Consider the following 21,605-nt stretch of genomic DNA (forward strand, 5'->3'; position numbering starts at 1 on the left):
TACATTCAATAATTCTCTTAAGTTTAGTAAGTGGCATAGCTGAATTTCTATTGCATTTCTAGTTCATCTATTTTCTCTTATTAGAATAAAGACTTCACATCACATGTCTGAGATCCTCAAACAATAACCCTTGAGCATGGGGGTGGGGAGGCACAGAAGAATGTTGTAAACCCCCTCACTCTGAAAGCCTCCGTGTTGATTTTGATGTTTTTCCTATGCATTTCACTCTCTTCTGTATTTTCTCTCATACATTTAGCTTTTTCCTAAATCCAGTTTCCCTTTATTAAGGTTCTCCAACATGACTTTTCCCCCCATAAATTTACTTTCCACATCTATTTGTCTCTTTTATTCCAATACACCCACGCCACTTGGGCAGCTCCCATCTGTCCTCCGAAAACTATTGAACTATACATAAAAAATTTTTTTCTTTCCTTTAATTATATAAATCATGGTGATTTGGAGAAAATGGCAACCCACAAGCATTATTTCTTTGGAGGAGTCCATTTTTTTCCCCCAAATGCGACTCCAGCAGCAACCAGCCCTTAATGGATTTAACTAATTTTTTCTATCAGTAGCATCTGGATTCTACTTGTGCCACATAGAGTTGCTATCCATGAAAAAAAAAATTGCCTCAATTTCCCCTTAGGAGTGCCAGAATTTTCAAGCAAGTAACAATCGAAGAATGGCATCACTTGCTTTAAGCATCCTGTAAATCATTACTCTGTGCCTGTTTTTTGTGCAATAGTGACTGATTTTTCTCCTTTCACAGCAATTCCAAACACTAGAAAAGCCAGACATTTATGTTCCTACAAGACAAAAATGACTTGAGAAACAACGTCAGAAAATACAAAAAAGAGAAAGAGCAACAACCTAAGTATCTCCATGGCAAAGGCAGGAGAAGCACATGAGGGAAATTTAGGTGTTAGAAGGAATCCTCTCATTTCTGTCTGGGACAATGGCCATCTGCATAGGTACACACAGGTGAGGGAGCTTTTCAGAGACGTGAGGCTGGACCTGGGGTGTGTTGCCATGGAAGTGACAAACTCAATTTCATTAGAGCCCGTGTACCCTCCTCAGCATTCCTGGCAATGGTGACAGGTTCCTTTCCTTTGTTCAGAAACTTCTCTGGAAACGACCCTGCCTCCTTCCCAATGCACTGCATTGTGAGGCCACAATGTAACCAAATTACACGAGGGGAAGGTTTTTTCATTTCCATTCCTAAAATTCGACTCTTCTGTGTGTGCTAGCACGACAGAAATAGAAACACTTGCTGAAAGGAGCCCACAGTGGCGATCGAGTTGCCATGCTTTTCAAACACTGAAATTTGCTGAACCCACAGCACATGGGCAGCCACAAGACACAAGACAGATCAGGGCACCTTTACGGATTCTAATGAATCTCGGAAAAGTTAATCTCAAGAGGTGGGTGGTTGGCTTTGGAGAGGGACACAGAGTGCTTTCCAGGCAGATGCTGGTGCCGAAGCATTTGAAGAGAGGGAACAGATTTCCCAGTAGGACTTTTAACAAATGTACTTAATTGACTTTGGAATCAGAGCAAACTGCTTATTTCCGGTCTCTTCTTGATGCAAAACCCAAACTCAACACAAAATGGTGAGAAGAATTTTTAAAAATTGGTTTTTACCTCATGGTGAAGTTGGACTAGTGACTGATTTCTTCAAAACATGGTATTATTTATAATAAACTCATCAGCCAGTTGTTCTCTAACATCTACTGTAAGATATTTTCTGGCTGAGTAGACTTCCTCACAGATAGAGCACATAAACATTGTAGACAGGTCTGGATTAAAAATCCTTGTGACCATCAAGAAAAGGATCATGGGATGAGTTGAGAGATCCAAGCAAGATTTTAAAATTTGGGCTAAAGTAACAAATTTCATGGGTACCTTAAAAACTACTACTGTATCTATTTGTTTCCCTCACCACCACCCACCTCCAATTCACTCTGAACAAAAAGGCCTTCTCAGACCATATTCTGTTCAGTATGAATGTCTCATGCAGATATGGGTGTGTATGTTTGTACTAAACTAGGATTCTGAAGTATTTTGGAAATGTGTCAGGGAGGAGAAGTCTCTATAAAATGCAATTTTTTTAAATTTATGATGGATACCACGCATGGCTTAAAGAAAAATAGAACATCTACTTTAAATCAACGAATAGAATGTCTGATAAATGTTAGAGGGCTAAACAAATGCAATGTTAATTAAAATAAGTGTTAAAAAAAAAGAATTGGACCATAAGATAAAAACGGATTTAGCAGCTTACCTATACTGAATGACAAATAGTATAAAATGATTAAAGAGGAGCTATGCATTTTCTAGAAGAACACTGAATAGGCCCACATCTTAGCTTGAGTCCATCCTTCATTAGCTGTCTGACTAGGACTATACTCTTAACATTCTGTGAATCTTGTAGGCCTTTACTTAAAAAAATGGGGTTGTCTCAAGAAATGGGCAGAAGACATGAACAGACATTTCTGCAAAGAAGACATCCAGATGGCCAACAGACACATAAAAAAGTGTTCCACATCACTCGGCATCAGGGAAATACAAATCAAAACCACAATGAGATACCATCTCACACGAGTCAGAATGGCTAAAATTAACAAGTCAGGAAATGATAGATTTTGGCGAGGATGCGGAGAAAGGGTAACCCTCCTACATGGCTGGTGGGAATGCAAACTGGTGTAGCCACTCTGGAAAACAGCATGGAAGTTCCTCACAAAGGAAATAGAGCTACCCTATGACCCAGCAATTGCACTACTGGGTATTTACCCTAAAGATACAAATGTAGTGATCTAAAGGAGCATGTGCACCTGAATGTTTACAGCAGCAATGTCTACAATAGCCAAACTATGGAAAGAACCTAGATGTCCATCAACAGGATGAATGGATAAAGAAGATGTGGTACACAACCACACACACACACAGTGGAATACTATGCAGCCATCAAAAGAAACGAAATCTTGCCATTTGCAACGATGTGGATGGAACTAAAGGGTATTATGCTGAGTGAAGTAAGTCAATCAGAGAAAGACGATTATTATATGATCTCCCTGATATGAGGAATCTGAGAGACAGGGGAGGGGGTTTTGAGGGGTAGGGAAGGAAAAAATGAAATAAGATGGGATCAGGAGGGAGACAAAGCCAAAGAGACTCTTAATCTCACAAACAAACTGAGGGTTTCAGGGGGTTGGGGGAGTAGGGGTAGGGTGGCTGGATGATGGACATTGGGGAAGGTATAGGTACATCACTTTTAACTTTGATATAAAATTTCTTGCACCTGCTTTCTACCATATTGGGTCTTGTATCTATAAATATCTACTTACATCATTGTGGGTGACTCCACCTCATTAGATTCAAAAAATTAAAAAACTTCATATACAGTGGCTACATTTATTTAATTCACATAAAATCTTCATTTAGGGTTCCTATCATATTAAATATGTACACAGTGGAGCTGACAGACCAGTCTGAGCAGTTTAAACACTCTGTGTCTTATGAGAGGTTCATTGCAATCCCATGAAATATTTTTCTATGTAATCAGTAAAAAAATATCCACCTTAGATTATGTGTCCAAGGAAGAATATCCTAAATTCAGGTGATCTTTAATCATCCAATGTACCAACGTTCCAAAAAAATTTCTGAGATTCGCTGATGTCACATATTGCAAGATTTCCTTCTTTTTTAAAGACTGAATAATATGTCATTATATGTATATGCCACATTTTCTTTATCCATTCGTCTCTTGATGGAAATTTAGGTTGCTTTCCCATTTTCGCTAAAGTGAACAGTGCTGCAACGAACACAGGATTGCTAGTATTTCTTTGAGACCCTGATTTTAATTCTTTTGGGTAAATATCCAGAAGAAAGATTGCTGGATCATCTGGTAATGATCACTTGGTAATATGACAAATGAAATAAGCCAATCACAAAAGGACAAGTATCACTTGATTCCACTTATATGAGGTATCTAAAATACTCAAACTCATAGAAGCAAAGACTGAATGGTGATTGTCAGAGGCTGAGGGGAAGAGAAGATGGGGTGCTGCTAATCACCATGCACAAAATTTCAGATATGCAAAATGAATTAAGTTCTGGAGATCTAATGTACTTCACACCTGTAAATAATAATAACTGTTACGCACTCGAAAATCTGAAAAGAGGGTAGATCTCATGTCTTCCTATCAAATATATAAAGGCATTTTCTTTTCAAGTACTAAAATAGCAAATAATATTGCATTTTCTGTTATTACATTAGGACTCTTTTGAAATACTGTGTTCACAAACTGGCCTTAAAGTACGGTTCAGTGATTCTTGTGAGATACTGTAGAAATCACGGCAGAGCAGAGAGCTACATGCTCACAGGGGCCCCAGGCTGGAACTCCAACCACGCCTGCCTCCTGTAGCCTCCTCTTCACCAGCGGATAGAACCGACTCAATCTTCACCACCGCCTTTTTCTAGCTGTTTATGAATTTTAAAATACCATTCATTCTGGGACTTGGTAACTTCAAATGGATGTAAAACTGGACCCACGCTTTATTTCTACTTAGGCCTCCGAGAGGAACCTTCCGAGGAGGAACCTTATCATTTATAAATTAAGAAACTGAAGCCTTTGCATCTAACCAGAGAGAAATCCACAAGCACTTATTACACTCATCTTGTTTACTTTTAACTATGTACTGCTGGGCCAAAGTTGTGACTCTCAGTTCATTATACCCAATTTTACATAATGAATAAAAATAAGCATTAAGGAGATTTCTTCCTCCAGGAAAATGCTTTACATAATTAGTCTACATGCTAAACTATCAGCAAAGAACCTGGCCACAGCCACAAGAGATATCCAGTATACTTGGAACCCCACTGCCAACTATATTCTTTTTCCTATTTATCCTACGTCAAGAAGATCTATTTTTAAACTTGGGAATAAAACAGAATACCTTCTTATCAAGGCACAGAGAGCAAGTTCTTACAACGGGAAAATCAAGTGTTCAGAGATCGAGACTAATGTATGCAGGGATGTCAGCTAGTAACATTGAATTGACCTTGCCAGTCAGCTAACATCATGCAGTCAGAAATAGTTTCCGCAGGGAAAGCACGTAATTATTTGTAATAGCACCAGTAACATCCAAGAATAAGTCGCCTACACCTTTGTGTTATCCGATCCAAATATCCGATCCAAATCTCAGCCTTCCGTGAGTATTCCCTTCACAGGATTCTCACTGCTCTGAAACTTACTGTTTTCCATCCTCAGCTCTCATGCGCTGGCTGCTCATTTCACTTGTATTGATACAAGTACTTGCAACTGGTGGTCCTATCATATCTATCTTAGCTATAAATGAAGGCAACACTCTCAGATACAGAAACTTAACAAAATACCATTTTGAACCGAGACCTATTGTATTCTTTGCATATATGTCCAACAGCGTGTTTCAAACAGTGGATTTTCTTTTCATTAAAGTACCCTGGACATGTAAAAAGCTGTTTAATTCTAAAGCATTGTTTTTCCATTTTAACATCTCTGAAACCAGCAAGAATCTGACATGGTATAATTGATAACATCTTTTTCCATTCTTCGTGGTACTTAGGATAATGGTGCATCCCACATCAATAACAACTTAAGAGTCAGTAAAACATGATCCTTTCTAGCCTTTTCTTGGGGAGAAAGAAAACCTTCTTTGATAGAAAATAGCAATGCATTTAAAAACATATGTTTGAAGACGTCAGCCTGAAAAGTTGTTTAATCTCCTCTACTTCTCGACTGTGCAAGTACTCCGTATTTAAGTACGCACACTCTTGATATATCAAGTACAGCTGAAGACTCTTCTGATTGCGCTTCAAGACTTCTAACACTTTTACAGATTTTTAAAAATCAATCCTGTAATCATTTTCATATTTGTTGTGCCTCTTTTTAAATAGCATAGCGCACATGCTAGCATTTCAATGTTTGACATGAGCCTCCATTCCCACACAGAGGGAAGCTAAGAAACAGATCTCTCTCTCTCTCTCTTTTTTTTCATCTTTTCACTTACATTCTCAGTTGCCCCAGAGATGTTATAACCATATAGGACACTCACAATAACCTGATTATATTTTTAGGTTTCTTGGAACAGAAAGAAGTTAGATGTTTTCAGTCAAGGGTCCTGGCACAGTCATACTGTGAATCTCGTATAAAGGACAAATGGCAAAGAAAACTTTAAAAATGGAAAGTATAGAAGAGCAAAGAGAAAACTCTACCAGCAGTATCTTATTTTATGATGCAAATAATCCCTTCTGTCAACATGAGTATTGACATATGCATAGTTTGAGAAGGGAGAGAAGTAGATTGATTTCATTTAATCTCATGATTTTTAGCCAGCTGACTGGCCAGTGAAAGAAAGAGAAAGGCATTCTTAGATGCAGTACCTGACAGACCAAATCGTCCTTAATGAGCAAAAACAGCTGGAAAACAAAACAAGATTTAAAAAGATCTAAAATATCTTTGCAAAGTGTTCATGTTTATGTGTCTTCTCCCGAATTATAACCAGTCTCTTTCTTTCAGTGAACTACTCTTTGCTGAGTTTTTTAGAGGTGAATTTTCCATTAGTCACTTAGGAAATAGAAATCGTCACCAGACCGTATAAAGAACACTAGTGATTAATGCTTAGAAAACTCCTTTCATAAAATATTAAAATACTTTACTGCCCCCATGTCTGTAAAGGAAACCAACCTAGAAATCAGGTAATTTGTTCAACTCCTCAACAAAACATTCCCCGAGAACCATCACCTCACCCAACATCATTCTCACCAAGATATTTCAGCCCATAGAGATAATATTCTAAGTAAAATATATGGTGAGGCATTAAATCCCAGAAAAAGTGCCACTTTACATTCACCAGGGAAAAGAAATTAAGCCCCAAAGTAAAACTGTCAATTACTGTCATTGCTTTGTTGCACTGAAAGAGTTCAATTAGTTCACAAAGAATTTTAGCAAGTACTAATTTAATTAACATATGAAATCTTCAAACTACCTACAGCTTTCCCTAGCTCATAAGTTAGCAAAATTTTCATTTAAATAAGAGGCCCTTCCCTATATTCTCCAACTACATGCAAGATGTATATGAGTAGTACTAGCAAAGTATTTATTACTTCTTTTCATTTTCTCTTTCTCTTGTTTCCTTCCTTTCAAAATTACTTTGCATTCTTAGTTTCAGACACCTGCATCCTTTGGTTTCACACTTAAGAATCCAGATAACATGATGGTCATTATGGAAAGCACACTCTACATTGATGAATGACTATTTACAAAATGATTTCTATCACTGAAAGGAGAAAATGTAATTGAGACTTAAAATTCCAGATAACATGCTAACAACTCAAATGACACTGACTAGCTATGAGCTTCTGGAAGTCACCCACCTGGGGCAGCATGCGATTTTCTTCCTCCAGCTGTCTTACTCTTGCCTCCAGCTGCCTAACATAGGACAAGGTTGATTCTAAAATTAAAAAGAAAGAACTCACATTATACACACAGGTCTTGTTTAGTGCACTGTCAGGATATTTCTGGTTCAATTTATTCAAATCAGGTAGTGACAATGTAGTCTGTTATTTAAAAAAAAAAAAAAAAAGTCTTTCTCCCCAGAAAACCAGTAACAAAAGCCATTGAAACCACAAGCAAGCACTTTGAACAACTGTACCATGTTAAGAACAAGTAGAGGAATTTCTGGGGGGTGAGGCTGTAGGCTTTCCTCCACAATGCAGCCCTCATGCAGTCCTCAGAATGTCAAACATCTTGAAGACACTTACTCCCTTTTCTACTTATTCTGGGCATTTTGAGCTTTCAAGGCACTGTCCCCCACATAAGACTTTTTGTAATGTTAATTATAACCAAAGTAAATTACAAAGTCATATTAAAAATAAAAAATTAAGATATTTCCAATATCCAGGTCCCTTCATTTTCCCAATAAATACTTCTAGTCTTAAATGCAACATTCATTCTTCTCCCCAATCTCCAGATACATTGGCCGTAATCCAGAGAACCGCCACCAAACAGCTAAGTGGAGGGGAGGCTAGATTTTGACTCTGATTTTGATCGAATATGACACAGACCCAAGTTTTCCCCAAATCTTTAGGTAAGCCAGCAGCTGACTTTAAAACTCATTCTTGCTTTCATTTCTTCAGGAGCGCAAGTGTGTGCTGACGGGTGGCAATCAGCATTAGGCTTAGAGTCTGTGAACTCTAAAGTTGATAGCTTTACCTCAGGTAAGGATTCACAGGTGAAGAAAAGAGGAGTTGCACATTGAGTTACAATCTGACAGGAACCCTTCATTATAGCAACAGGGTTGCCATTGATTCATTACTCAAGAACGAATGCTCGACACACATACTTCAGGTATAGTAAAATGTACATGACAATAGAATACCTCCAGCGTATTTCCATAGTTAATCTTAGAGCAGCATCGTTAATATTAAACCTCGGCGCAAGTTCTTCAGCTTCAGAAACATAAAACAGCAAGAAGACAGATCAAGATGGGAGTGCATTTCGATGGCAAATATTTGGAGCCCCTAACAATCTGAAGTTAGAATGGATACTGATGCAAATTAATACCTTGATCCGAAATTCATCCTAAAACTCTAATTTTTATATGGAAATTGGTTATAGGAACTCAATTCCATTTTTGTGACCTTCAAAGCAGATAGTATTTTATTTTCTTAAAATACATAAGAAACTTCAGTCCTTAATTTGCAAATGTAACAATTAAGCTCATCCCCCATGGGTTTATAGCATGCCCATTTTTCACAAATGTTTGCAGAAAGTCCCTATCACTGACATTAATATAACCATGCACTGATCTCACACCAGTGGGCAAGACTTGAGGTTTGAGCATCCCTCACATAAGAAAGACAAGGTAAAGGAAACTGGAGGCACTGCCCAGAAATACGCTTTCATTTTTTAGCTCATGAAATGTGAAGAGTTTGCTTTATGGACTCTTCTAAAGGGCGAAATAAATAAATAAATAAATGAGGGGGGCATAAATGAATAACAAATATATTGATTTCATGAATCTGCTTTGCTCTAGCAAATGAATAAGTGATTTGCAGATCATTAAAATATGAATGTAAATTGTCTGATTAACACAGTTTTGCAAGCGCCACTCTCTACTCTAGAGAAACAACCACTTGATAAGGCCATCCAAGGGAAAAGTTGCTCAGAAATTCTACTGACACCATGAACAAGTATAATTCTTTTCTTCTGTGCTCATCATTTATATGTTATCTTTATTTTCCCTAAACTGCACTATCCCCTAAGCCTTGATACTTAGAACAGCTCAAACGACTCTACACAGAGTGCTTGGGTGACATTTGAAAATGCCACTGAACGGATTTTAATTCAGTAACTATCTTCAGTCATTTTAATCAACTTCTCTTTTTTAAAGTTTTTCAGTTTACATATTCGATGGTTTCATTAAGTGTCTACCTATATTAAGAAATACCTAGCATGTCAGCTCAAAAAAAGAAAGTAAATTTTTGAACTGGGAAAACATTCCTGAAGTCCAATTTTTAATGTCAAGTTAAAATAGATGAAATCCCCATCTTTGTTTCTCAGCATTCACTGCAAATATAGGCTGGGACAGAAAAAGATAGGAAACATTTTTAGATTGGTAAAGTAATTTTTACAGATTAGCCTTACAAGATAAAGGCAAAGAGCTAAGGAGGGTTTTGAGTTCATTCATTCAACACATCACACACTGCCCCTGTCAGCGGTTTGTGTCAGTCCCCTTCCTAGGGTTGAGATGGAGAGAAGGTCAGTTTCTCAGACTACAAATTCAGCTTTAGGATTACATGCCCATGTTTTGTGTTCCAGAAGGCCCTATTGTTCCAGGTTGTCTCTGTTGCAATTCTTACTGAACAGTGAGAAACAGTAAGTTTCTTACTGAAACAGTAAGAAAACTCCTCAGGGGACGGGGGTGGGGGAGGGACAGGAAGAATAGCTCATGTGCATGCATAAATAAGAGATTCCCCACTGTTAGTTCTTTTATTCATCAAGAACCTGATTATACAATTTCTTAATGGGAGTGGAGGAGGCAAACATTTTTCTGGGTTATCACTGGGTCCTCAAGTCCCTATACAAAAAAACCATCCAAGAAACCACTCAGTCCTTCTACTGTGAAAGGAAAGAATAAGAAACATTTTGTTAAACTTTTAGGCTTGTGAGATTTATTTGTTACTGCTCCATAGGCTAGCCAATCCTGTCTAGTAGTAAGTAGCCAACAATGGGATAGAAAATACATAACCATTTTAAAATAAGATATAATAGGAATAAAGTGTAAGAAACTCTATACTTTTATTTAATTACGCTCAAAGATTTTATTTACTTATGTATTTGAAAGAGACGACGTGAGCCGAAACAAATGCTTAAGGGACTGAGCCATCCAAGCACCTCAAAACTCCCTACTTTGGCAATCCATCACAACGTATATTCCAGTCTTAGCAGAATCCTGGATAAAACACTGGAATAGTTTCCTTGTAAGAAAGAAAAGGAGCCCTTTTATGCTACAGCGCCTTTGGCTGTGTTGGTACAACCCCTTCCCCAGGCTGCTTCTTCCCCTTTCTTTCTCATTCAGGGGATTTCCAAAGTGGTGCCACCTATCACATAAGCCAGGTTTCCATTACACGCAGGGGATGAGGACTGCCGGGAGGCATTAAGGTAAGAAACATCTCTGAAGAACACTGGCATTCTTTTTTTCTTAACTGAGGTATCGCTGACGTGCAATGTTCTCTTAGTTTCAGGTGACAACACAGCGGTTCCAGAGCTCTCTACGTTCTGCCGTGCTCCTGGGTTTTTTGATTATTAAGTGATACCCACAGACACATGCGCACGTAGCCCTGAATTAGAATGCCCTATGATTTGAACTGATCATCCCATCTTCTACCAGGGGCTGACAGCTGTCAAAACTTTGATTTCAGAAGGTCATCTGGCTTTCAGAGCTCTGAGAATGAGGCTCCAGAGAAACAGCGAAACACTAGGCTCACCTAGATCTCCCTAGATCTCCCATGTGTTCCAGAAGGAACCGGTCTTTCAGAAGTATATAACCAGTTGTGGGGAAGGAAGAAGGGAAAGTAAAGGAAATGATCCGGGAATGTGAACTTCAGTGCGGAATCATGCGAAACGTGAGCCCAGAAAGAGATCAGGATTGGCTGATCCAATCAGGAAAGGATTGGCTGCTGTTCTTGGGAACGAGAAACTTGGGCTTCATGGATCAACAGAAGTTTGACAGGCCAGAGAGAATGAAAGTATAGCCACAGGGCAGAAAAGGACCAGAAGCCCAGAATGATCCTGGTGTGAAGAGGGAAAGGAGGCACATGGAGGAGGATAAAGGGGAACATATTAGGGAGAAGGAGGAAAGGCCAAGTTGCTTCCCACAATTCAGGGTATGAAAAACCAACATTGAAACCCAGTTACACAGATGGTGATTTGCTTTTAACATCCCCAAAAGGTATTTTCTCTTTCCACCATGGGAAACCGAGGACATGGACCCGCTAGAAAAGCAAGGTTAAGCACACAATACTGATGTGAAAAGCCAATGACATTGTCAAGATGTTCTCTGGGTAAATCTTGGGCGTATTTTCAAAGCAGAAGCAATTTATCACCATGTATCTTACTTTTCTTTAAACCTACAGGTCAAAGTCCACAGCCCCTCTCCCAGTAAGACAAGTGCAAGAAATGGTCAATAGTCACAAGAATTCTTAAGTTCCTATCTTCTAACTGGTGCCAGTTTCAGAACTGGAATGTACCTTAGGGGTTTCCTAGTTCAGCCTATCCTTGATGCACTGAGTCATTAGGCAGATGAGAGAAAAAAACCCAGAAGGTACTAATTTGGCCTCTAACACTGAGGATTAAATATTTTAAGAAGACTTTGTTTCATTGCTGGGGCACCACAGTGATTGCCCTCTTGGGACTTTTAATCATTAAGTGATATCAAGCTTCTTACATAGGTAAATTCCAAGTTCTCCCTTCTCCCTGATGTTAGACATTCTAGATGGATCTTTCCTTAAAATAACTTGATATTTTCTTTGGACAACATCTGGGACTTGATTTACTTTCATCTTACCTGAAATGCTTTCAATCACACAAAGTAGCTCGACTTTTTCCTCTGCTAGTTTGAAAATACTCTGCTCAAAACGTTAAGCCCTCTCACTTCCCCTTGCTTTCTAAAGTGGCATTTCTTTTTGTAAGGGAACATCCACCCTTGAAATCACCCACGAATTACTGATTATTGTACATAAAAGGTTTATTGTTGGTAGTTGCTACTGTCTAAGGTTTGTCAAACCTCTGAGTAGTTTTGATTAGATGAAGTACTATCGGGTCTCCAAAATTTCAGGGCAGAAAATAATATCTAGTAATGGTCCATTCTAAGACAAATTACAGCATTTGGAAGAGCAAACAGGAAGAAAATCACTTGGAAGATTTTGCAGCTGTGGGTTTGAATGGAAGCTTTTCGATGGCCCTCTCAGAGTCAGCCCCCTCAGCCAGAGGCCAATGACCATGTGGTTGAAATCTGGAGGCAATCTCTTCGATAAACCCCAACTTCTAAGGACACGGCTTGGATTAGTTCCAAATTAATCCCACTGTCTGCAGGCTTTTGCACATTCTTACGAAAATTACTTCAGAATTATTATTTTTAAAAATTATTACTGTTCCGACTTGAAGTGTTTCTCTTTCTTCCTCAGGCAAGCAAAGGTCAGCCTCCTACTTAGAATTCATATTAGCTCCAGAAATATAAGTGATTACATTTCTCACTATAATTTGATGCCTTTCTTATTAAAAAAAAAAAATCTTGCTGGAATCAGCATTTTCAGATTTGCTTGGATATTTCATTCAAACTGCCCTATTCATGGACAGAAATTTTTTTTTTTAATGGAAGTTTAATTGTCCTAAGTAAAAAATGATTATCAGGTCTTGCTCCAGTCCGTTATCTATGGGGCTCCCTCTGTACCAGCCTGAAAGAGATAGGAAATATCTTCCATCCTGTTCCTCCCATGTAGTAAACTGGTCACTGGTTATTCACTGGCCCCACATTTCTTTAGGTCTGAGTCTCTCCGACTCCTTCCCCTGGCCAAATACTCACTCTACTCTGCCTAGTGCAACGCTCCTTATTCTTCTGTGTATGATATGAAAGACAGCTTTCTAACGATTAGAACATCACAAGATTGGAGTATACTGCTTTGGACCATAATGGGCTTGACATTATTGGAGGTGTTTGGAGAAACCGTACTAAGATGCTGCAGAGATATCTACCTATGGATGCTCTCAGGGCTGTTTGAAGTTCAGAGATCCTAAATTTTTAAATTCTTCCTATTTCATGAATCTCTTCTCAACTCACTTGTTAATAAATCCTGTACTGAGTGCCTTGTGATTTCTCTTTAGCTACTTGCTCTATGTTGTTTTTCCTCATATTTTCATTTTTTGCCCAAATATGCTACATGAACATATTCCCTAAACTTCACACGGTGACTGGTGGTGTTCCCTAAGGGGGTTTAATACAGATGTGTCAATTTACTTTAATACCAAGACTTCTTCACCCAACAGAGAGTGTCCTCCTGTATGCCAGACAATGTCCCAGATACTGGGGATATGGCAGCAAGCCAAAGGGGTGAGAGTCTGTGAGTTCACGGAGTTTGCATTTGGGATTGGGGGTCAGAGGGAGATGGGCAACGGAAAGAAAACACAAGGTTCTGGGAAAGTGATCTGTGCAACGAGGACAAGACAGAGTACTGGTGCAGCGAGATCTGGGGAAGTACAGCTAGGTGAGGGAGCATGGCCCGGAAGAGCTCTAAGGCTAACGTCCTACGAATAAGCCAGCTAAGAAAAGACCTGAGAGAAGAGAGTTGTAGGCATGAGGCAAGGTTAATGCACAGGCCCAAGCTCGGAAGATTCGCATTCTGGAATGCAGTTGTGAAGGGGCAAGTGACAGCCCCTGAGACGGGTCCGTCTTGTCACCTTCTTCTCCTCCACTGCTTAGGTTTTTGAAACACTGTCCTCTTTTTGCCTTTTACCGCCAGGCCTAGACTTAAACCTTTTGACCAACAGGCTTCTCTTGCGATAGAAACGTCTAGAACGTGTTTGGTTCTGCTCTCTCTCACATTCAAATTCTGTTTCAACCCACAGTGGCCACGGTTTTCTTTCTAAAATGCTAAGCCCGCTCATTTCTTTCTCCACTCAGAACTCTGCAGGAACCCACCATCTTCCTCCACATAAAAGCCAAAGTCCTTCAAAAGTCCAGCAGAGCCCCATATGATCTGGGCCCCTGGTACCAGTCAACCTTCATGTCACCGCACCCCTTGCTCCAGCCACGCATCTGCCTTTCTGCCCTCAATACCCCAGGTGTGCTCCTGCTTTCTTCTGTTCCCCCTTTCTGCAGTGCTCCTCCCTAGAGAGCTGCTTGCTCAATTCTTCACTTCCCACAAGTCTTTGTCAAAATCTCAGATTCTCCATGTGACTCACAGAGTCCACCTCATTTAATCCTCTCTCCCACCCCCCCCCACCTCTACGCGACCTTCCTGAGCTCCAAGCCTGTTGTACTTACTTTTCTCAAAACACTTCATCACCTTCTATCATACAAGTTAACTTGTGCACGCGTTATCTTTACTGTAGAAGTTCAATCTCTCCCCATCAGAGTGTAAACTCCACAAGGCGGAGACCCTAGTTGTGTTGAGGGAGGACCTCCAGGTGCCTAGAATGGAGTCTCTTACAATTAAAATGTACTGAATATGTCACCTAGTTATGCAGACAGTGCCCTGAAAGGGAATTATTTTATGGTACAGGTAGACACTTTTCCATCACTCCAGGCAAGGCAGGATTTGTATTTAAATGGAGCTATAAATAAGTAAATAAATAAATGGAGCTTAATACCAATTCTGTTGTGCCATTTCAGAAACCTACTAGAGAACGTTAAACTTTGGGTAGAAACTTGGCAGAAGTTCTCAAATTATGCCAGATCAAATCACTGGTGGGTAATTTCAGTATGAAAATGTGAAATGTGCCAAGCAGGCTAAAAAAACTGTGTGTGTGTGTGTGTGTGTGTGTGTTGTGTGTTAGGGAGCTGGAGAGCAAGAAAGAGGTAAAGAGGGAATGAGAAGAATAGGGAGCAAAGAGAGACAGAACAACAGTTGTGAGGATGCATAAAAAATGGACCATTTCTACCACTCATTGCTTAGAATACCATATAAAATATGTCTTGCAGCTGGAAATCCGCTCTAGTTAGTAAGCTGGCATTTTGGTTGGCATGGCACCTTCACTGAACATCTCCTCCCGGCCCCCCTCTGTGGGGGGTGTCCTGAGGGTCCAACGGCACACACACAGCTGTGGGGGTACCGGCAGGTGTCCGCTGAGCCTGAGGGAGGGGCTCGGAGCTGTCAGAGGGCAACTGGACCAGGACGGTGGGCAGCGGTCCATATCAAAACAGGTTATGCTTCTTTGAGAAGGGAAAAACCTGTCATTTTAAAGGTAAAGGAATCAAAGCAAGGGGCTGTCCTGTTTATTTCAATTAGAATGAAGGCTGAAAATACCACATCTCTTTCCAAGACTGCTCTGACAGAAAACATCACAAGTCCCTTTCTCCTAGTGCCACACAAGTCCTGTGTGTTTTGAAACAGTTGAGATTTTGTTTCATTTATTGTCGATAAAAGAGGAAATTAAATGGATATGGAACCCCGAGGATCTGCATATAAGTCAATTTAGAAATCAGAAAAAAAATAATCCTAACTTTGGTACCAGAAAATAGTCACCAAAGATTTGTCCTAATCTCTCCTCTTCCCAAATGAAGTGTTTTTAAAATGGGAGAAAATGGCACTGTTTGCGTATTTGCTGTCATCCACCTGGCCTGTTCCTTGGTAACGGACACACAATTTTTTCAGCCTCCATTTCTCTTTCTCTCTCTCTCACGGAGCTGGAGGCTCCGTGTGGCAAGTTCCTGCCTTCCTGTTCCTTTCTCAGTTGCCTTATGACTAGCACAGACCTACGTGCTACAAGGTGTTCAGTGACTTATTGATGAAGGAAGGAATGAATCAATGTCCCATCACCCTGTACGCAAGAGCTCCCACTCCTAAGCAAAGTTTGTTCTTCTTGGATAGTTTCAAGATTTTATTTATTTATTTGACAGAGATCACAAGTAGGCAGAGAGGCAGGCAGAGGGAGAGGGAGAACCAGGCTCCCCGCTGAGCAGAGAGCCCGATGTGGGGCTCGATCCCAGGACCCTGGGATCATGACCTGAGCTGAAGGCAGAGGCTTTAACCCACTGAGCCACCGAGGAGCCCCTCTTCTCGGACAGCTTGAAGCCGTTAACTCCAAGTGCCGTCAGATTTTCACCTAGAAAGCACACAATAACGTGCAATCTAAATTGCAGTCGGATTCCGAGGAACATTTGGGTCCTAACATTGCCTTCACTTTTACTATTCTCTTTGAAACCATCAGCCCCACAACGGAAGCACTAGGTAAACAGTAATAAATTGGCAAAAGGATGGGGGACTATATGGAAAATATTTCAAACTTTAAAGAGCTGTTGAGCATGAGTACCATTTTCACAGCTATTCGGGGTTCAAATGCGTCTTACTTTCCACTGTTCCGTTGTTGCTGTCCTTGTTGTCATTTCCTAGAGAAAATAACTGCCTTTTCCCAAGGCCAGAGCATAAAAACTGATGTCATTTTAGTAAATGTAACAATTTTTTTCAATGTAGGTGGCCCCCTTGTAAGCATATCTTGTCAGTGTTGTCAACAAATGTGCAAGGAAGTAAATCTTTAAGAAAGCTTTCAAAGGACAGTAAAACCTACAAAAATGTTACTCTTTAGGTAATTATTCTGACTTATGAATTTTTGATTTTTTCTTAACATTTAGATGTTTTCTAAAAGCCTGTATATAGTTTCTACTGTCATACTTGTCAGCAAAGTAATTTTTACCAAATTATACAGCAAAGCATCATTAATTTGGATCCCGTCATTTGGGAATTCACAAAAATTTTTTCAGTTGAGCCTATACATGCTCCCAGCCCTGGCGATGAAACAGTTGGCAGAACAAACTCACTGTAAGACAATTAGGGAGTAGTTCTCTCATATAAGAAAAGCTAAGTTTTCCCAATGTTTCAGCATTTTCTGTGCACACAGATAATGGATGAATCTTGATGGATATTCTAGAATTACCTAGATTATTCTAGAATATCTAGATTCTAGATATAACATTCTAGAATCTATATAACAGATAATGGATTTTAGTATTTTCTGTGCACACAGATAATGGATGGTTAATTTAGATAAACAAAACTAGAAATACCACATATTTTGGAACTTTTTTTATTTTTATTTTTTGGTATACTAGCTCTTTTGGTATATTTATCAAAAAGCACTCTGTAATCACAGGCAGTTAACATGTATTTGAGTACTAACTAGGTGCTAAACACTCACTCTTTCCTGTGCTACAAATATTCACTGAAACCAAAAGGGCCTCCTCTGCTTAAAGAGCATTCTAGAATGGAAGAGAGACTCACATGCATAGACACATAAATAGCTATGGTACTCTCCCAGACACCCTCCAACACTTGGCTTAGACCCCAAATCATCAGAGAAACATACGGGGCATTCAAGTTGAAACCTGAATTGGCAAGTCCTCAAAATGGAAATGAGCCACGGGCACTCCTAGAGCAGAAAGAAGGCTTGAGTGGCTAAAGCAAGGTGGAGAGGTAAGGACAGAGGAGAAAGGATCCTGCTTCAGTAGGAAGGTGAGCAGATGCTCAGTGTGTCAGTGGGCCAATGCAAGGAGCCTGGATTTCGTACTGTTCACATTGAGGAGCCATTATGGAAGGGGGCTTTGCCACTATCATGTTACACAACTGATTTACTTTCAAATGCTCTTCCTGGCTACTCTGTGGAGGAGAGAAGAACATGGGTAAAGGCAAAGTGATGGCTGAGGGGGCCTCTAGGTGTGTGGGGAGAGGACTGCAGGTTACGAATGAGTTACAGCCGTGGGGCAGAGAGCACTGGCCTCACTCGCTACGTCTCTTCGAGGAGACAGCCACAGAGCACATGCACAGAGTAGAGGTAAGGTATTATGGGGAAAAGAGGAATCAAAGATACAGCTACAGTTTTGACATGAATACGGATAGTGGTGGCAATCGTGAGCTGGCTTGGAACAGGAGCACAACGGGGGCTCTGAAATCAAGAAATCTATTTTATTCATGTTAGGTTTAATATTTGTACTGGATATGTGAGGTAAGACCTAAAAGGGGACATAAATTCATAAGTCTGGAACTCAGACAAGACACTGGGGATTTTAGTTTCAAGGTCAAAGTCAAGAGCAGAGAGCCCTTGTGGAAAGGAAGCCTGAGGGCGGGAGCTGGATCTGAGTATGAAAGCCTGGGGGAGGAGGCAGAGTCCCAGGGCCAACACCTCTCTGCAGTCTCCCATCTGTCCCCAACCCCGAGCCTCCGAAAGCTGACCACTGCCCAGCCTCCCTGGTAGACACAGCCTGGATCTGTGTGTCTTGCGCATAGGAATATTTTAATGGGACCCCTTTATCCATCTTCACTCACTTCTGTTTCATTCCTAAATCCAGTCCTCCCACTTTCTTGTTGATCTCTTGCTGCTGCATTTAGCCTGCCCCCCTCATTCTTCACCCTCCGGGACCCCGTGCCCTCCCACAGTACTTGTGGAAGGAGGGAAACAGAGCACAGTGGCTAGCAGTCCTAGCTCTGTGGATTTTAATCTTCCCTCACTGAACACAAATATTGTAGCAAATGATCTTTAAGAGTCTAAGACCCACGGTTCCTGGCTATCAATTATCAAGCACTTTTCAATAATCCTTACTAGTGGTTAAACCACTAAAGGCAGCCAAGATAGGCTTCCTAACAGTACATGTATATTTCTGCTATTTCATTTATTCATCAAACAAAAATTTGTGGAACAGCTACGATGTATGAGACCTTGGGGAAGCAGAGAATATTTAAGATGATGTTGTCATGTTCTGAGAAATGGGGGGAAGCACACCCATGTGTTGGAAGCATACCAGTTCTGATTATCACAGCTCAACATTCTTATCTGAGGTTTGTTCACATTTTCAAATACCGTCCTTTCAGAATATCTCCTTACAGATTTCCGTCCTAACTTTGTACACTTAAAAACTCTTTCCCCCCAAGAAAATCATCAGGTTAAGAAAAATAACATCTTGGGGAGCCTAGGTGGCTCAGTAGGTTAAAGCCTCTGCCTTCAGCTCGGGTCATGTTCCCAGGGTCCTGGGATGGAGCCCCGCATCGGGCTCTCTGCTCAGCAGGGAGCCTGCTTCCTCCTCTCTCTCTGCCTGCCTCTCTGCCTACTTGTGATCTCTGTCAAATAAATAAATAAAATCTTAAAAAAAAAGAAAGAAAAAAGAAAAACAACATCTTGGTAGAAAGGAATATTAACCGATGCCATCGATGAGAACAAAGTATTGGATGTGTACAAAAATAAGAACTCAAAAAACTATAAAAGCACTACTTAATCTAAGTAAAACGATGGTACTCTCAAGATAACAGCTTTTTTTCTGACACGAGGAAACTTGATACAGGAAGTGTATCTCAAAAGTCCCATTAAACACAGCCAATACAGGCCAACTTGAACGTCTCTATCCTGTTTTTCACGTCCTTTGATTTTTAGAGACACTTCATATAGTAAAGGAGGATCGGGTAGGAAGATGGCATTCTAGCTAGGAAAGTTTCTGCTGACCCCAAAGTTCATTTAGACTCTTCTGGATTCACAAGTATTCAATCATTTTGTCTTCACTCAACAGTTGCTAGGCAACAACAGACTAAGCAATTTGGTCAAGCAAGTAAATCAAATGACACAAATAATGACTAGTAACTTTAACTGGATTTATCATGCATTAAACGCTTTGCTAAAAAGGCATATGCATTTTTCACATGTGTTAATGCATTTAATCCTCACTTCAAAACTATGAAGCCGGTATTATTACCCCCATCTTCGAGATGAAAGATTAAGGCTTAACCGTGGTGAGTAACTCCTCAAAGTCACAAAGCTAGTGAGCACGACTCTGGACCTCAACCTGAGATCTGTGCCCATGAAGCCCACCATCTGTGGCATCATGAATGATCCTCTTTGCTGGAGAACATAGGTCCTGAAGAGACACAGAGCAAAGGCTAAATAAAGAAATTAACCAAAGAACGTGACCAGCACCAGGACGGTCTGATTTAAATTCCTACCATAACAGAGCACTATACCATCACTCAACTGATGCATTTATTGACAAGAACGAAAACCCTATCTTTCCCTAAGATGCAAATTAGTGCATCACCTCTTTGGTTCATATGGTGGAGCCTTCAAGTAAAGAAGAGTCAGCCAAAGCGGGGAAGGTAGTTTCACAGTCAACAAAACCATCAAACCATCCCAAGTTAAAGGCCCGGCTCTGCCCAGTCATCAGAGTGCACTTAACAAATGCGGAAGCCGTTCACAATGCAACCTTTGGAAACATTCACAAACTTCTTACAACCCAGGTCTCGGAATCTTCAGTCTTGGAAGAAAATGACGACAAAGGCAAAAGGCAGTTTCCCCTGGGTTATAAATGTCTGATTTTTGTTTTCAAAGTAGCTGCTTTCCTGAATCTTCCCTGGAACAACTTCTGAACAGCTGGACAACCCAATGAAAAGTTCACTCTGCTTAATTTAATGTCACCACTCTCAAAGCTGTTAACTTTCTTCCTGGTGATAACAAGAGACAATTTGATATAAATCACCTAACAGAAGTAACCATAGGCCTTTGGACAGAGGTTGCTTACTCCACCAAATCAGGCATCTCAATGCACTGTTTTTTAAAGTAATCATCCTTGTCCACAAAATCCTATGGACCCTGAAACTATGTATCAATATTCTTTTTTTTTTTTTAATTTTTTATTTCTTTGACAGAGAGAAATCACAACTAGGCAGAGAGGCAGGCAGAGAGAGAGGAGGAAGCAGGCTCCCTGCCAAGCAGAGAGCCCGATGCGGGGCTCGATCCCAGGACCCTGGGACCATGACCTGAGCCGAAGGCAGAGGCTTTAACCCACTGAGCCACCCAGGCGCCCCTCAATATTCTTGGTATGGGAAAAATAAGTAGGTACAACAATAAATTTCTATACCTAAAATAACTGTAATCTTCAAATAATGGTTTCTCAAGATCTGTACAGCCCCAAATTACATGTACAACGATCAAAATGATATATTTTTTAAAGATTTACTTATTTATTTGGTGGGGGGAAAGAGGCCAAGGAGGAGGGAGAGAGAATTTCCAGCAGACTCCCCACTGAGTGATGAACCTGACTTGGGGCTAGATCCCACAACCTTGAGATGATGACCTGAGCCCAAACCAAAAGTTAGACACTCAACTGACTGAGTCACCGAGGTGCCCCAGAAAGGATATTTTAAATTAATTTTGGTACAAAATGAATCTATTAAATTTTGTTCTGATGATACTAATTTTCAGATTGATTATGTATTATCCTAGAATGCTATGTGCTGTATTATGAAATGGCATTCTTAAGTCAATGATTTTTATTCTCCCTCACAAAACACAAGAGTGCTTCCTTAACCTTCA

General features: G+C 40.2%; 1 protein-coding gene across 8 annotated transcripts in view; it reads right to left on the bottom strand.

Annotated features, from left to right (window-relative positions):
- CCDC85A (coiled-coil domain containing 85A) overlaps positions 1-21,605 on the bottom strand; it is a 197,974-nt gene that overhangs the window by 32,778 nt on the left and 143,591 nt on the right. For 5 of the 8 annotated variants that reach the window (XM_045979924.1, XM_045979922.1, XM_045979921.1 and 2 more), the window contains exon 3: positions 7,415-7,491. The exons of the other annotated variants lie outside the window; for them this stretch is intronic. In XM_045979924.1, coding sequence (XP_045835880.1) covers positions 7,415-7,491 — 77 coding nt within the window. The remainder of the gene's footprint in view (positions 1-7,414; positions 7,492-21,605) is intronic. 8 annotated transcript variants of the gene reach the window in all.

This window comes from Meles meles, chromosome 15, assembly GCF_922984935.1.
Source record: "Meles meles chromosome 15, mMelMel3.1 paternal haplotype, whole genome shotgun sequence".
NCBI lineage: Eukaryota > Metazoa > Chordata > Mammalia > Carnivora > Mustelidae > Meles > Meles meles.